Source organism: Ananas comosus, linkage group 14, assembly GCF_001540865.1.
Source record: "Ananas comosus cultivar F153 linkage group 14, ASM154086v1, whole genome shotgun sequence".
Classification (NCBI taxonomy): Eukaryota; Viridiplantae; Streptophyta; class Magnoliopsida; order Poales; family Bromeliaceae; genus Ananas; species Ananas comosus.
The window spans coordinates 1,716,952-1,733,295 of NC_033634.1; the positions used below are offsets into that span (position 1 = coordinate 1,716,952).

The following is a 16,344-nucleotide window of genomic DNA, read 5'->3' on the forward strand; positions in this document are numbered from 1 at the left end:
TTAGTCATCATACAAATGAACTGCTACATCATGTTCGAAAAAAATGCCGTATAGCTAATTCAGGATCAATTCAACAAAAAGAGAAATAAAAGCGGTATCAAACCGTGTAATAATTTCTCAAATTTGAGAAATAAAACCGTATAATTTCTGACCAAAATTTAGCATAATTCGCTTCAATAAATAAACACTTGCTCGCGTGCGCCCGCTTAAGTATACTACGGACAGCTCTCATCAAAGATAAAAGTGATCCATCACCCCAATTAATACAACATAGCTACGAGTTTGCTAGGCTTCTGCTGATCTTACCAATCCCTGTTTCCAGCTGCAACAAACTAGGCAGACTGACAATATCAGCATTAATAAATAAGCATCTACTCGACGACATTATTTGCTTAAGAAAGAATAATGTTATATGGTCCTTGCTTTAATTGATCAATGAGGAAAATAATTCTCAACTCATTGCTCTACCAGATGTCATCATGTGAGCTCTGAGATTCAAATATTTCAAACAGAACGCTTTAGATTTCTCTATATGCAGCGCTGCAGGACATACGAAGCGAAAGAGGTGCGCCAGCTAGGAATAATGTGGGGTAAATAATATTGCCTCTCTAGTGTTTTAATCATGAAACCAGCACCAAAACTTAATTGATTGCCGCGCACATATGAACAGAAATAAAATATGGGATTTTACTGAACTATTCCGTTCTGTTTGCTCCCGCTCTTCGCTGATTTCTTCTGCTGTTCGGCATCGTAGTGAGCAAAGGCCGCATCCAATGCCTGAAGCGAGCATAGATATTAAATCAAATCAGATACAAGGCATAGAAAGGAAACAAAAGAAAAGAAGAGGAAACAAGAGTTGCACTTCAAAATTACCATGTTTAATAATACATTCATGTGACGCGAGAGAAAGGACAACTAGGAATTACCTGTAGCATTGGCTGAACAAAGAGAGACACTTGATGCCTGAAATCTGACTGCACAGATTCCTTAATTTCCTGAAAATTCACCCACAAGATTTTCAATATTGACAGGCTGGATTATTAGTTAAAATTTGAGTTTAAAACGTAAAATTAGCTTATGTTCAATTGTTTTAGCGACTGTCATACGTAATTCACTCTTGTATTAAATGGAATGTAGTAGTTCTGTGAAAAGGTTCATGTGCTGGGTTTGCCCTAGAATCAGAAGACTTTAAAGAGAAAATTCCATGAGATATAACCGAGTCCTAGTGATGACTGCTTCCGTGGAAAGGCCATAAAATAACAACGAGACGAGAGAAAGAGCGAGAGAGAGAAAGAGGTGGTACCTGTAGCTTTTGATATATCTGAGACATAGCATCCTTCAACCTTAGGACCTGCAACAATGCAAGATGTTTAATTGGCACAATTGTATAGCCACAAAGAATGCATCATGACAATTGCTTCTATTACCATCTACCATCTACTACTAAATCTTGATGTAATTACTACCTTATTATATAGGTAAGCAGTTGTAATTGGATATGATGACCAAAAATGTTGCAGCAATTCCTGAATGGACATCCAATGCTGAAATTGTTAACAAAACCAGGATATTAGTTCATTAATCATACAACACAAAATTAAAAGGTAGAAGCATACCGATCTTACCCAAATTACACTGCATCTTGAAATGGGTTCCTGAACTCCAAAATTTTTGATTTTTACTACCTACCCTTAAACTATGGTGGGCTTAACTACCCGTTTGTCAAAAATTAACGTCACAAAGTATTTTGTAACCTAACGGAAAATTCTATTATTTGACAGATTATTCTATAACTTTTTTTTTTCTATGAGACCTATTAAATTCTAACAGAACTAGACAAATATTTTGAAATGAAAATTACTGAAAGATTAATAAATAAAAAATTTCTAGGTACCCATTTCAATATGCACTATAGTTCAGATTAGCTCTGTATGTTTACCAAGACAATGTATGGACAATGCATTCCAATAAATATGCTACTTTCATCAAGTAGAATCTAACAAGAGATTCTGATTCCAGTCTGACAATATATATTGGCATTTGGCAAGCATGGCAAGCACAAACCCTTTAAATCCATACATATTAATGTCACTAAAAGGACAGATTAACAGAGAGACTCACATGCATAAGTTCATCTCTAGTTCGATGAGGTAGCCTATCAAGGACGCTCTCCTGCGGATTCTTTCCAAGATGATATCTGGTACTCGAAAGATGTTGATTCAACCCATCAAGAACCTAGCTCACACCAGTGAGGTAGTTAGGTTTCCTGCTCCATGGAATTTAAATAGCCTATGAAAAAAGAAGCCAAGCTAACGGTAAAGACCATCATAATTAGACAGTGAAACATCGTCACCGACAAAAGTATTAGTTGTCCTTTCTAAAAGATGACATAGATCTGACCGAAATTTTAATTAACCTTTTAACTGGCAGACAGCGTAATTACATGAAATACTGAAACCTATAATTCTTTGTAATTCAATCTCATTTATCATTTTTATCATCAGAGAGGATGACTAACCAATTTCCAGCTTTACTTGTTAATTCTAATAAGCTATAAGACCCAATAGCTGAGAAACTGTTACATAAGAAAATTTTGTCCGATGCCTTGTCATCAACAACAGCAATGCAGGTAAAAGACAAGGTTGTAGCATCTTATAAAGTCACCAGCGATTTGGATAGTTCTGATATAATAAGTAATCCTTTCCTTAACAACAATGGACATAAGGATCTAAATAAGAAACAGATTCAATATAACCAAAATTTTGCAATTTACTAGTCTAGCAGCACATCAGTAAAATTGGTCAATCATTCCCGGAAAATCCGTGACAATAACATGGAAGTAGACTGGTGATACTAGCCATCAAGAATTACCAAGAAAGCATCAAGCAATTGTGGAGCACTATTTAGTAAAGTACAAGCCCTAAGAAAGTGTTGAACAGGATAAATTTGGCAATATTCAGGGTAAGGAATACTATTGGCTTTCCAAAAATCGCAATTTAAATAACACTGTTGCAGCCTTCCAACTAAAAAACCATTTATACTTCCGAAGAAGTCTAACATGTATAACCAACAGCAAAATAAAAATTTACCTTAAGAGCTGCTTCAGGTTGAATAACTGGAATTTCTAATCCTCGAGTTTTGACCTCAGATATCTGCCTCCGCAAGTAAAGGTACACCTCCTCAGTGCTCATGTTGCAATTTATAGACTTCATTCCACCACTATCGCCTAGAGCTTTAAGTGCATTGGCATGCTGAGAATCAAAATACTCACGGGGGTCCTGAAGAAATAGGATATACAATGTAACTCGTAGTTACAAAATGGTCAACAGGAGGGATCATTAAATTGTCAAATGTACGGACTATCTCTGGCCTGACTTACATCCCTGGACTTTTCACTTACACACTTCAGTCCTTGAACTTCATCATATTTGTAATTTCATCCCTAAAAAATAAAAGCAGCCAAGTTTTCCTAAAGTAACCATTTTACTCATGCAAAATAACTACCTTGTTTCAACTAGACTGAAACAGAGTTGGAAAGTCATTTTAACAGAAGTCATGTGTTGTAAGATATTCTTTAGCGGCTAGGGAGTAGGATGGAATTGCAATACATGAGAAAGTTTAAAGGTCGGAGTCTAAAATGTTTATGTGAAAATTTCAGGGAGTAAGTCACATATCAGTATAGTGCAGAGTCATACCTTAATACAGAGAGGTGCATATGGGAGGCTTCGCGGAGCCTGAAGGTCATCAATCTCGGTCATACGAGAAACCTTTGCCAGTCGTTCCATGTTGACATTCTCATCCGGCAAATCAGAGGATGACTCTGCAGCATATATTTCGTGGAGTTAAAATAAAATTAAGAAAGGTCAAGAAAATAGAAATAGTAGCAGAGTAATGAAAAGAATAAATCACGTTTCAGACCTTGTTTAGACCTGGCTAGTGCTTCAGCTACAGTTCGTGTGTCGCCCAACTCCACGTCTGCATCCATAACACAAAAACATTCCATAAATATTGTTTTGAATAGTGAGTTCACAATGCTACTAGCTCAAAATACCTAAAATAGAAGCAACTGAAAGTTAATATGTAAGAGCAATTAGAAAATTAGGCTTGAAACTGATCACGGCCTTTCCTGAGCTTGTTTGAACCATGAAAGGTTTCAGGATCAAGCTTGGACCACGATTATTGTGATTAGGGTTGAGTCGGGTGTAGGAAAACAGGTCCAAATTACTTTTTTTTCCAGGCTTGTGCCAGTCCTAGTCTGACTAGAAGTCCAATGTAACACTTGATTACATTCAGGATCAGCCTCCGGCTGCAACTTTTGCTATCACACAAAGGGAAATGCTAATGGGATGAATGAGCTACTCCTACCTAACGCCCTTCCTTCAAGAACAACAGCTGCATGGCGGTTAAGATCCTGAGAGAGGGTCCTCCTAGCTATCTCATAATCAGCATCCATAGTCTCCTTGCTTCCGTCACGAAAGATCCCATGATCCTGGATATCAAATTACCATACGAAGATGCAAATTAAAATCTGCTGAATTCAAAATAGGGTGAAGTGTATCCAACACAGTTCCTGTACCATCCTGGGGTTGCTCATTAACCTTAAAAGTTTCACATAAACACTTTAGATCTCGAAACTTCTCAGATATTGCAATTACATACCAAGCCTCTAAAAGATTTTGACAACACCTGACATTCTTCTATGAAATGACCTTTTCTTAAGTTACCCAAGATGAGACATGGCCTCATAAAGGAAACTTGGAATTCTTTTTCTTAAAAGTTATTTTACACATTTAGGGATGCTTTGCAATCAATGAGAAAGTGCACAGACTAAGTCGCAACATTAGGGTAGAACAGGGACTACAAACACATTTTACCACCTAAACTCAGCATTGATGAATAATAAACTAATAAGCAATACTTACATTCCGCATCTACAGAATCTAGAAGCTTATTTTTCTCGATAACAATTGAAAATGTGAGTGAAGATCTAGAGGACTGCTAACAATGCAGTTATCTGTTTAAGCAATAACATGAGTTCTCTATTTAAGCTAATGTATAATATGTCTGCAGCTATGAAAATCAAGAGAAGAGAGTAAGGATCAGTAACATGCCGGAAGATGGATATAATCATCTCCTACATCAGCTTCCATATCTAAGGTCGGATCAACCCGTCTGATCTGCAGAGAAAAATGAAAAGGGTAAAAAAAAAAATACAACCATAAGAATGGTATCAAACACTGTAACAGCATTATTTGCTAAAAAGTTGTGGTAGAGAATCAACAATCATCCACACACTGTTATTAACAGGGCAGAAATGTTATTGACAAAGCGGTTTCATCGAAGAGTCAAGTCAATCATATGACTGATGACAGGATCCAATAAACTTGCTTCATCAATAAAATTTAAAGCACTGCTCAAATCACCACCCATACACTCATACAGCCCCATAACCTTACCTTACAACGAGCTTCATTTGCTAGTATATCGTCATGCTTCAGAAAGACGGCAAGTTCCTCATCTTCAGCTGCCTCTGCCGCAGCAGCAACAGAATTTTTTGTCCTGTGGAGGTATTCAGCTCTACAATATTTGGTCCAAAAATCCTTCTCTGTCATCTGAAGACATTTTTTTCAAGGGAAAAAGCAAGATGAATGAATCAACGTATATAGTACCTAACAATTCACTTGTACAACAAAAACATAAAGAGCTGGACAACATTATTGATCTTACCTTGGTAGGAACGAAATTTAAAAATGCACGATGAACAGCAGGTTTTTCAGCAAAAATCTGCAAGATATTTCTCAAATAAGATAATCTCTTTATGAAAAGTATAATCTCTTTATGAAAAGATTTATGGATTAATTAATGTAACAAGCTACAAATAGAAATACAATAGCTCTATCTTATCTCCTAGAGTAGATTGTTCTCGGACGTAATATTTTCATGATCGGCAAGATCATTAGCACATATGGTGTATACTGGGGTGGTGGGGGGGTTTGGTGGTGTTGGGGCGGGGGGAGTGGGGCCGGGTTGGTGGGTGGGGAATATAAATTGGATTAGTAGAGAGAGAAAAAAAGCCCTGAATTAGTCGGAAGATTGAGAGAAAGAAAGAACAGCAAGGGATCAGAGTTATCAAATTTCATTTTCATTTTCCATATTTCTTCCCACCTGACCTCTTCAATAGCATGTAAAACTCCAATCTAAAGGTGTCTTCACTTCAAAAATATACNAAAAAAAAAAACCATTAACTCCAAAATAAAGTTCTGTAAAGGGTGAAGTGAGGCATTATCCTATCAGGTGAAATAAAACAAAAAAACAAAACAAGATAACCATGTCTGAAAGATCTAACAAGAAAACAAAGGTGAAGCTCACATCACAAGTAGAAAATTTCAAATATTACAAATTATAAAAACAAAATAAGTATAATGCAAAAGGCAAAAATACCTGATGAATAATCTCTGGGGTCAGGCTAAATGTGACTTTATTAGTCTGCCAAAAAAATGCCAGCATCAATGTCAAAGAACTTTAGTAGAAGTGTCAAAGCAATTGAACTTACAAGAGTCTGTAACAAAATCATTTCATGAATCAAAATATATCATAACCACTTGGTTGCTTAAATACCAGCTGATGGTAGTAGTAACCAACCATATAGTAGGTTATTTTGAAGGTCAAAAAAGATGAACAGGAATAGCCAAAGAAGAAGAGAATAAGAAGAAGAAAAAGAGAAATTCCATGTTGTACCCGACCATCTGTTGAGGGCCTGACATCTGCAAGCATAGCACTTTTAAACCCTGCCTGCTGCTTTGATGCTTTATTCTCGTCGTCATCAAGTAAACTCTGAACAGGGCAAAAAACAAAGAGAAGCATTAATATAGAATGAATAAGAATGATATAAATAGATAAAACCAACAAAACAATAATTAAGTATTTGCAGAAACAAATGGTTTACCTTCCTTGTGGCCCAAAACTCAGACTCTGTTAGCACGCCGCTAATAACAAATTGCTTGTGCAATTTCTGCAATTCACTGATAAAAAGTACCTTCAAGAGCCAATTATAGTATATGCTTTAATCATCTACCTAGAGAGGGTAATAGAGGGCTAAACTTACTGTGAAACACAGGTCTATCCATCTACGTGAGAAAAATAATTTTGTAACAGAATAAATCCTTGCCATATGCTAGAAGAATGATTGTCTATCAGAAGATGAGGAAAGAAGTAAACATAAGAAGTTTATACTTTGTAGTAGGCTATATCAACTAAATTCAAGAAACCTACTATAAGAATGAATTCCTCAGGCACGAGATCAAAATCAACAGAACGTGAAAGCCCAGTAAACAGCATGTGAAAGCTCAGAACACGCTTGACCACCAATTAAACTATGATAATTATCTATTTAACATTAATCAATACTGGATCAACCAAAAAAAGTGGTATCAACTAACAAAGTAACAGCTAACGACAAAAAATACGGAAGATAGGCTGGTTCATAAAGTTATCCAAAAAAAAGAAAATTCAGTGTTGGCTATAAAAAGAGGCAACATAGCAAAATTTACCTATCTTCTCGCAACAACTTCATCCGGCGCTCCATTTCTACGGTGCTAAGTTGTTCAACATGAGATAAAGCAGCAGGCTTTTCAGGTACAGATTGCTCGTTTGGTTTTGAAGGTGTGACGGACTGAAATTTTCCTAGAACTTTTCCTGCGCAGATGTCACCAAAAGCTATATTTCTCAATTTATAAGAAATAAAAATTTCAATATACCAACTTCATATGAGTTTTTCTTCCCCTTTTCATCTTACTAATTGATAAACACAACAAGTTTAGGCATATGCAATATATTACTTATTTCAAAATCAAAAGCAAAAAATAAAGAACAAAAGAAAGAAAAAGAGGGGGCACGTTTGGAGTTGGGAATTGAAAATCTGCAATATAAGCACGACTCTATGAGTCATAATGCTAAGATGAAGTAGTTCCCACCGTTATGCACAGGATGATCACAAACCAGGCAGCTTCGGTAAGAAATGTAGTTTTCTAATTTCAATTATGATTAGATTTTCAACACTTGAACTTCACCCTAATTATAGTAATAGCAGCATGAGCAAATGCTTTTTCTGATTTATATACTTCATCTTCATATAGTGTAAGTATTTGTTGAAAAGAACTAGTAGAAAATACAAATATACCCAATACAAAGGAAAAAAAAAAGTTCACTGAGCAAGGACTTTACCTACAAAATCTCGGCAAACATTACGGTCAGAAAAATTGTCGAACTCAAAAATGTAGCCTACTCCCTGAAACAAGATGTAATCAATCAAGTTGCTTGAAGTAACAGTACATGGTCAACAAGGAACAACAAGATGGAAGCATGGTTTCAACATGGTTGCATCCTAAGGCGTATTTTGGGAATGTTTTTATCTAAAACACTTTGATAAGTTAGAGTTCTCAAAAAGACTGAAAGCGCTTTAGAGCTCCACTATACCGATGGTTGAAAATGATGGTGGGAATCTCCAGCAGAAAAGCATCTAAGAAGATGCTTCTTCAGTGGAGGTTTATAGCAGCATTACATATTATTTCATGGCATCGGCGGAGCAGAGCTTGAAAGTGCTTTCAGATTTCTTTCGTGAAGCTTTAAAGCATCAAAACATTGCATTTGGAGAACCAAGAATGTAGTCCGAAACTAGACCTAATTCAACCAAACCGCAATCAGGACGAAGTGTCACTGTCAAATGCCAACATAATTCCCAATGGCATACCTTTTCAGCATCCTGTGTAAGATTGAGTAATGCTTGCTTAGAGCCATCTTTACTGAACTTGTGACCTAAAATCAAGCAAAAATGAACATACACTCAGAGATATGCAAAGATTTCTATGGTTAAATACTGTAACAATATAAAGAGAATAGAATACTTAACAAGCACTTCAGGTTATCACATAATAGGTTTATAGGAAGAAAATAAAACAGAAAGTGGTACCTCTGAGAAAGGTAACAAAGATTCAACAACCAGAAGTATGAAAACAATACATAGAGTAAAGCATGTCAACAAAAATAATGGTAAAAAATACTACCGCACATGGTTCTACAAATTTAAGGTTCTGATCACAGGTTTAAGTATTGAAAATATCTTGCAAGCAACTAGAAGAACTGAATCACAAGATCGTCCACAGGAATTGTACAGAGAATCACAAGATAAAAGATAATTATTATTTGTAGGTGCATTAGTTCCAAAGTTTTTGATAAAGGCGACCCTAAATACTGCAAGCCCAAAAATTCGTCCAAAATTTTACAATTTGCACACCCTTTAGTCAACTAGCCACCATAGAAATCAATTTTCCTAGTTTATATTACTAGTATGTTAGAACTCTTACTTTCTTCTTTTAAAGTTAAATTAAATTGAAACTCTCAGAATGTAGTCTAGAAGAATCCCTCCTGTCTCGTTTTAATAACTTCTGGAGAAGAATAGAATAGTTGTCAAAATATAACAACACTAAAAATATGTTAAGGAGCCATTTCCCATTGCAATGGAGATCAAAAACAACTTCCCCTTTGATGAGAGGCACCGAATAGGAGGAAACTAAATCCAATTCATTGCACTTCAAATACATGACGACAGTAGCTCTAATAGTGTGGAGCCATAATAAAAATTCTATTTAGAGATTGTTACATAGAATTCAAAAAAATATAAATAAATAAAATTTAAAAAATCAGGTAATGCGGAGGATACAGACAGTAGCTTCAGTAGTGTGGAGCCATAGAATGAATTTTATATATATATATATATATATATAATTGAGCTCCTATGCTTTTAAAAGTACCAAGTCATTGGTGCTTGTAAGTTTTCGGCCCTTGGATTAAGGAATGTGCGGTTAGGATGATGTAGGCCCCCTAGGGTTGAGTGGGTAGTTGGTTGAATAGTATAATCTAACAGATAAAAATGATCAAAGGCGTAGATCTAACGATAAAAAATTTACAAGCACCAAGTGCTTGGTGCTTGTAGATTTTTAGCCATTGGATTAAAAGATATGCGGTTAAGATGATGTGGGCTCCCTAGGGTTTAGTGGGTGGTTGGTTGAATAGTATAATCTAATGGTTGAAAATGATCCGAGGAGTTGATCTAACGGTAAAAAACTTACAAGCACCAAGTGCTTGAGTGCTTGATGCTTTTACAAGCACCATAGCCGGACTCTATATATATATTGCTAAATAGAACTCAAACCAAGAAATCCAAAATAGAAAAAATTAAAAATACATAGTACCTTTAATAGTTCGGAAATCAACTTTAAGCTTCATTGCTGATCTCGGATCATTAGGAACAAAAGCAAACCTATCCTCCATCTGCAAGTGAAAGAACAAACAATCAGTTCTCAACTATATACAGAACCATTTATGAGTTCTAAGTCGTATTTTTTATCATAGGAGTCCAATCACGCTCACATATCTCATCTTGCTTTAAACTACTTCAAAGAATCTCATAGTAACATTTCACGATCAAACAGATAGTTCTTCCACGGAAAAACTGCTTCCTATTACCTTATACTGGGGAAACTCTCTACATTCCCATCTAAATTTAGCCAAATGATAGTTAAAACCAAAAAAAGAGTAAGGGAATCGCTCGGACGATCGATCACTTTACTTCATTCAAAATAGTATGATCAATCCCTATTGGTTCAAAAAACCTACAAAAGGAACATGGAAATATATCCTGATCCCAGCTACTTAAGATGCCAAAAACCGCAATAGGACAAAGAGATCGAAGCGGAGAGGAATACTCACCATCTTAAGCACTCCGGGTATCCCATGCTCCTTAACTGTCGTCTTATACTTCACGGCCATGTTGATCACCGCCATTACCCCCCGATCGAGCAGGGAATCCGCCGAATCAGGACGCGGCGGGGGAGGGATCGAAGGCCCCCGCGATTAGGGCTCGGTAAAGACGAGGGTTTCGAGCTTTGATCAGATCGATCGGGAGCGGAGACGGGAATCTAAGGTTTCTCGGTGAGATCGAAGCGAATATATTGGTTGCGGGGAGAGTGAGCGCGAGAGAGGAGGAAGGAGACGAGTGGGGAGGGAGAATCGAAGGGAGAGGTGTGGGGTGGGAAGTTCATATATAGACGGCCGGTAGAAGAAGGATTCGCGAGCCCTCTGAGAGAAGGGCGAGGAAAAGGAGCCGTTAATGGGCCGGTCATGGGCCATGACCCAGACCGGCCCCATTAGATCAGCTCAGAAGCTACAAATGGTTCGACTCCGACCCGTTTACGTTAAGATATATATATATATATATAATATATAATAATTTATACCCCATTGGAGAGCAAAGCACCTACACGGCTCCACCCCACTCCTCCCCATTCGCTTTCGATCTTCCCTCTTCGTCTCCACCGTGTCGACCCCTTCCCCAAGCAACNATAACATTCAAATTTTCAAATCTCTACTTTTTTCCTCTCTCTCTCTCTCTCTCTCTCAAACCCTCATCTAGTCAAGAAGTCACCCTAGCTCACATTTCTTATAATTATTTTGTATTTTAAACTATTGGACATGTTGCATCAAATTGTAGGTAATGTTCTATAAAAATTAAACTATTGATTATATAATGTCGAGAATTTCAATGAGCTCGTTTAGAGCTCGAGCTCGGCTCGACTCGAAATTAGGCTCGCTCGAGCTCGGCTCGAATTAATTTCAAGCCGAGCTTGAGCCTAGATTTAGGCTCGAAATTAATTTCAAGCCGAATTTGAGCTGACATAAGCTCGCTCGAGCTCGGCTCGTTTCCACCCCTAAAAGCACCTACACGGCTTCACCCCACTCCTCCCCATTCGCTTTCGATCTTCCCTCTTCGTCTCCACCGTGTCGACCCCTTCCCCAAGCAACCTCTAACCCTAACCCTAACCCTAACCCTAGAAACCTTCGAAACCGTAGAGAAATGGGGCAGGGAACGCCCGGCGGCATGGGGAAGCAGGGTCTCCCCGGCGATCGCAAGCACGACGGCGGAGACAAGAAGGAGAAGAAGTTCGAGCCCGCGGCGCCCCCGTCGCGCGTTGGGCGGAAGCAGCGGAAGCAGAAGGGCCCCGAGGCCGCGGCGCGCCTCCCCGCCGTGACGCCGCTCTCGAAGTGTCGCCTCCGACTCCTCAAGCTCGAGCGCATCAAGGACTACCTCCTCATGGAGGAGGAGTTCGTCGCCAACCAGGAGCGACTCCGCCCCCACGAGGACAAGAGCGAGGAGGATCGATCCAAGGTCGACGATCTCCGAGGATCGCCCATGAGCGTCGGGAATCTCGAGGAGCTCATCGACGAGAACCACGCCATCGTCTCCTCCTCCGTCGGGCCTGAGTACTACGTCAGCATCCTCTCCTTCGTCGACAAGGACCAGCTCGAGCCCGGATGCGCCATTCTGATGCACAACAAGGTCCGTTTCCTGCTTCACATAGGCGATATAGCGTTTGCGATTTGGGTATATTTTGTTTGTTTTGGAGAAACTAGTTTGATACTTCCAAACTCGACATGTATGATTGTTGGTTGTTGATTTATGGACGGGAATTTGGAAGCTTTTCTTGGATTTCTCAAGGAGATGGATGAGATCGGGATCACAGGCTTTTTCACGTGCGGATTCGTGCATTTCTGAGTTTTATTGAGCCTTTGTTTGAATCTAGATTGGTGATCCTTGGAGAAATTGATATTAGGGTTTTCTACAATTTATTTGAGAAGTTGTACTTGTGGTGATCTCCGATGTTGCGATGGTGATTGGAATAACTTTGCATATTCTACAGCTTGTTGATTGATATGTTGAGAACTACTTTGCTAACAACACCAACCGAATAAGTTGATGGGTGATACTTAAGCAAGCATGGGGAGTGCTATTCTTTTTGCTATTCCAAAGCGTCATGGCCATCTAATCAATTTTTTATATCTCATTGATTTGCATTTTCAATCAGATCTTCAACTCCTGATTAGGTCCATATTGAGTAATTCTGATGCATTTCATCGATAACTTGATAGAGATGAACTTCAAGGAGCATTAATGGGAGAAATCATTTTGGTTATGTTAACATATTGTGTAATCTAATATTAGAATCTCGCCGGTCAATTTTCACATTACATGACAACTATGTGGCTTGTAAAATTCATGGAGTCTTGCTAATAAATTTTCAGTTGAAAGTAGGCTACTTCTTTAATACGAGACATATGATCAATACTATTTGTAGTCTCTATTGAGTGACATACTGATACCAACTTTTATGCCTTTTCGCTCGATTACTACATCGCATTTCATAAATTGATAATTGAACTGCCAAATGCTATGGAAATAAATTTGAGATCCTTTTTGTTCTCAGCAGATCTTGTTTTGTCTAATGGATATTAAATGCCTTCAGGTACTCTCTGTAGTTGGGATTTTGCAAGATGAAGTTGACCCGATGGTTTCTGTGATGAAAGTCGAGAAGGCTCCTCTGGAATCTTATGCCGATATTGGTGGCTTAGATGCCCAAATTCAAGAAATCAAGGAAGCAGTGGAACTTCCTTTGACCCATCCTGAGCTGTATGAGGACATTGGAATTAAGCCTCCTAAAGGAGTCATACTCTATGGAGAGCCTGGCACTGGGAAAACTCTACTTGCCAAGGTCCTTCTCTCTCTCTCTCTCTGTCTCTCTCTCTCTCTCTGAGACATATACAAAGACCAGCCTTAGAAGATTTTCCATTGTATGTTGTTTTATATGATTATTTGCAGGCTGTGGCTAATTCTACGTCAGCAACTTTCTTACGTGTTGTGGGAAGTGAGTTGATTCAGAAGTATCTGGGTGATGGGCCCAAGCTAGTGAGAGAACTTTTCAGAGTGGCCGACGATCTGTCTCCTTCTATTGTCTTCATTGATGAAATAGATGCAGTTGGTACGAAAAGGTACTTGATTGCTGATCTTTCAATAGAAATGCATGTCTTGAATAGTAGAATGTGAATTCTTTGATATTAGTTCGGTTTGGATAAGCTCATTGCAAATATAACTTCATTATCCTTGATTTATCTTCCTATTACATAATCGAGAGCAAGATCAATTTTCTTTCTGTGGTTTGACACTAGAGGGGTAGCTATACTAATTGATTTTGGAATAAACTGTAAAAATTTACAGGGATAAGTGATGATAAAATGATGGGCAAAACTATAATAGAGTTAACTGAGTAGTTGCTTCAAGTTTGCATCAGAACAACCTGATTTGACTGAACAACTAACTGTTACTCTTTGCTGTGTTTGGGCAAAACAGAAGGGGATAACTTAACTTTGAGTTATCCCCCTCTTGTTTCGGAAACAAAATCAGCTTCTAAATGTGTACTAAATATTGCATCAGTTTCTTAGAGCTATTGTTGTATTTCTTTCTAGGTATGATGCTCATTCAGGAGGAGAGCGTGAAATTCAAAGAACCATGTTGGAGTTGCTGAACCAGTTGGATGGTTTTGACTCAAGAGGTGACGTTAAAGTTATTCTTGCAACAAACCGCATTGAGAGCCTTGATCCTGCTTTACTTCGACCTGGCCGAATTGATAGAAAGATTGAGTTTCCACTCCCAGATACTAAGACTAGGCGGCGTATTTTCCAGGTATCAATTGCCTTTAAGTTTTGACAAATAAATATTTCTCCAATATTGTGTTTCATTTCTTTTTAACTAGTACTTCTTTCTTGTGGTCATCACGTAGATACACACATCTAAGATGACATTGGCTGATGATGTGAACCTCGAAGAATTCGTAATGACGAAGGATGAGTTCTCTGGGGCTGACATTAAAGCTATCTGTACTGAAGCTGGATTGCTTGCTTTAAGAGAGCGCAGGATGAAGGTAAGCGCCTTTCTGAATTCTTCATAAAAATAATTTCTTTTGTTGATCAGAAGTTACCAAGTCAAAATTTTGTGGGTGAGATGTTTCACTAAACTTGTGATGATGATGACGCATTGCTCATTTGTTATAGAAATCATAATATGCTGATGGTCTTAAGTTCAGTAGTCGCTGGAGTTGGATATGAAAGATTGTTGATCTTCATACAGGAGGCAATCCTTTCTGGATTTGTTATATGCCATTTATCCCTTTCCACAATCTCCTGTCATATGCCATCTCTTTTTTGTCAATTTTTTAGATCCACTTGGTCTCAAGTTGTTTGCTGCACTTACTAGATTTCTGACCAAAAAAGACCAAATAGACTATTACTATTGCCACCATCCTTAAGGTGACTTCTGCATGCTAACATCCAAACTAGAATTCCTTTTTTGAAGAATTTTGGACTTGAGCGGTTTTTACAGAAAATTCCACCTTTTTGTTGATTTTGCAATTTAGGTTCCCCCTTTCATTTTAATTTTTCCAGACTTTTGTTCAAATTCTCTTTTCATGGATCGGCCTGCTGCTGGCCAACATTTTGATGAATTTGAACACTAGAAATGTAAGTGGGGCATTTGTATCAACAAGAAGATACTTTGGCTCGTATATGCAAAAATGAAAAAAAAAAAAAGGGGATAAAAATTGCAATATCGATAAAGGACGAGACTTCTCAAAATAGCCCTAATATTCTCTTCAGACTTTTATGGGTTATTTTCTAGCTGGGGGAAAAGGAGTATCCTTTTGTTTGAGTTCGGAGATTAGAGAACTCTGGTCACCGAATTGTTTTGTAAACTATTTTGTTTGCACGTGTTTCAGGTGACGCATGCGGACTTCAAGAAGGCCAAGGAGAAGGTGATGTTCAAGAAGAAGGAAGGAGTGCCGGAGGGGCTCTACATGTGAGCATCTAACAATGCTTTTGCCATCACTATCATAAACCTAGTCAAAGTTTGTCGCCGGAGAGACATTGCCCTTTTTGTTTATTATGCTTCCGAGATTTGAAATGGCGCTGGGCGAAAATTACTATCTAGCATGTGCTGTGGATCTGATATCTTAGTTTGCAAACATTTGCCGGCGGATGTTTTAGTTTGCTTCTTTTCCTACTCTCAGAAACCAAGTATCTTGCTTCACTTGCACTTGTATTGATAGTATTATGTGATAAATGAACGGTGATTCTCCAGATCGATCCACTCGGATGTTGTTAATCCAGATTTGCATTTGTGTATCTCTTTGGTGGTAGATTTATCAGTTTGGATGTCTCATCATGCATACAACATATTGAATTTTTTTTATTTTCCCCTTATTTTTATCGACTTCTCTCTTACCTTTTGCAGCACGGTATGTGGTAATTGGCTGAGGAAGTATGTGCGCCATGAATTATGTTAGCTACCTAAGAGTGTCTAGCTCATTTTTCTTCCATTGTCATAAAATCCTAAAGCCTACTACTGTGTGGAGAAGTTAAAATTGTAGAATTTCCGTGATACATAAAAAATCAAACTCCGAG

General features: G+C 38.0%; 2 protein-coding genes across 4 annotated transcripts; one reads left to right on the plus strand and one right to left on the minus strand.

Annotated features, from left to right (window-relative positions):
* LOC109720818 (probable RNA polymerase II transcription factor B subunit 1-1) lies at nt 34-11,116 on the minus strand. 3 transcript variants are annotated; one of them, XM_020248150.1, is made up of 21 exons: nt 10,768-11,114; nt 10,251-10,329; nt 8,750-8,814; nt 8,224-8,287; nt 7,551-7,695; nt 6,947-7,022; nt 6,739-6,834; nt 6,442-6,486; nt 5,728-5,784; nt 5,457-5,612; nt 5,112-5,177; nt 4,366-4,489; nt 3,919-3,975; nt 3,696-3,820; nt 3,090-3,278; nt 2,122-2,235; nt 1,467-1,544; nt 1,304-1,351; nt 927-995; nt 697-777; nt 34-322 (listed from the first exon to the last, which is right to left on the minus strand). In XM_020248150.1, exons 1-21 carry the CDS (start codon nt 10,840-10,842, stop codon nt 275-277), a joined length of 1,857 nt encoding a protein of 618 aa, XP_020103739.1. In that variant the 5' UTR covers nt 10,843-11,114; the 3' UTR covers nt 34-274. The 3 variants fall into 3 exon arrangements, 1 of the variants encoding a protein (XP_020103739.1); XR_002219075.1 differs by lacking the exons at nt 34-322; nt 697-777; nt 927-995; nt 1,304-1,351 and having other exon boundaries at nt 1,526-1,544; nt 2,122-2,266; nt 10,768-11,116; XR_002219074.1 differs by lacking the exons at nt 34-322; nt 697-777; nt 927-995; nt 1,304-1,351 and having other exon boundaries at nt 1,526-1,544; nt 2,122-2,289; nt 10,768-11,116.
* On the plus strand, nt 11,756-16,088 carry LOC109720453 (26S proteasome regulatory subunit 4 homolog A). The gene is made up of 6 exons (XM_020247578.1): nt 11,756-12,394; nt 13,359-13,604; nt 13,712-13,881; nt 14,356-14,572; nt 14,670-14,810; nt 15,660-16,088. Exons 1-6 carry the CDS (start codon nt 11,912-11,914, stop codon nt 15,741-15,743), a joined length of 1,341 nt encoding a protein of 446 aa, XP_020103167.1. The 5' UTR covers nt 11,756-11,911; the 3' UTR covers nt 15,744-16,088.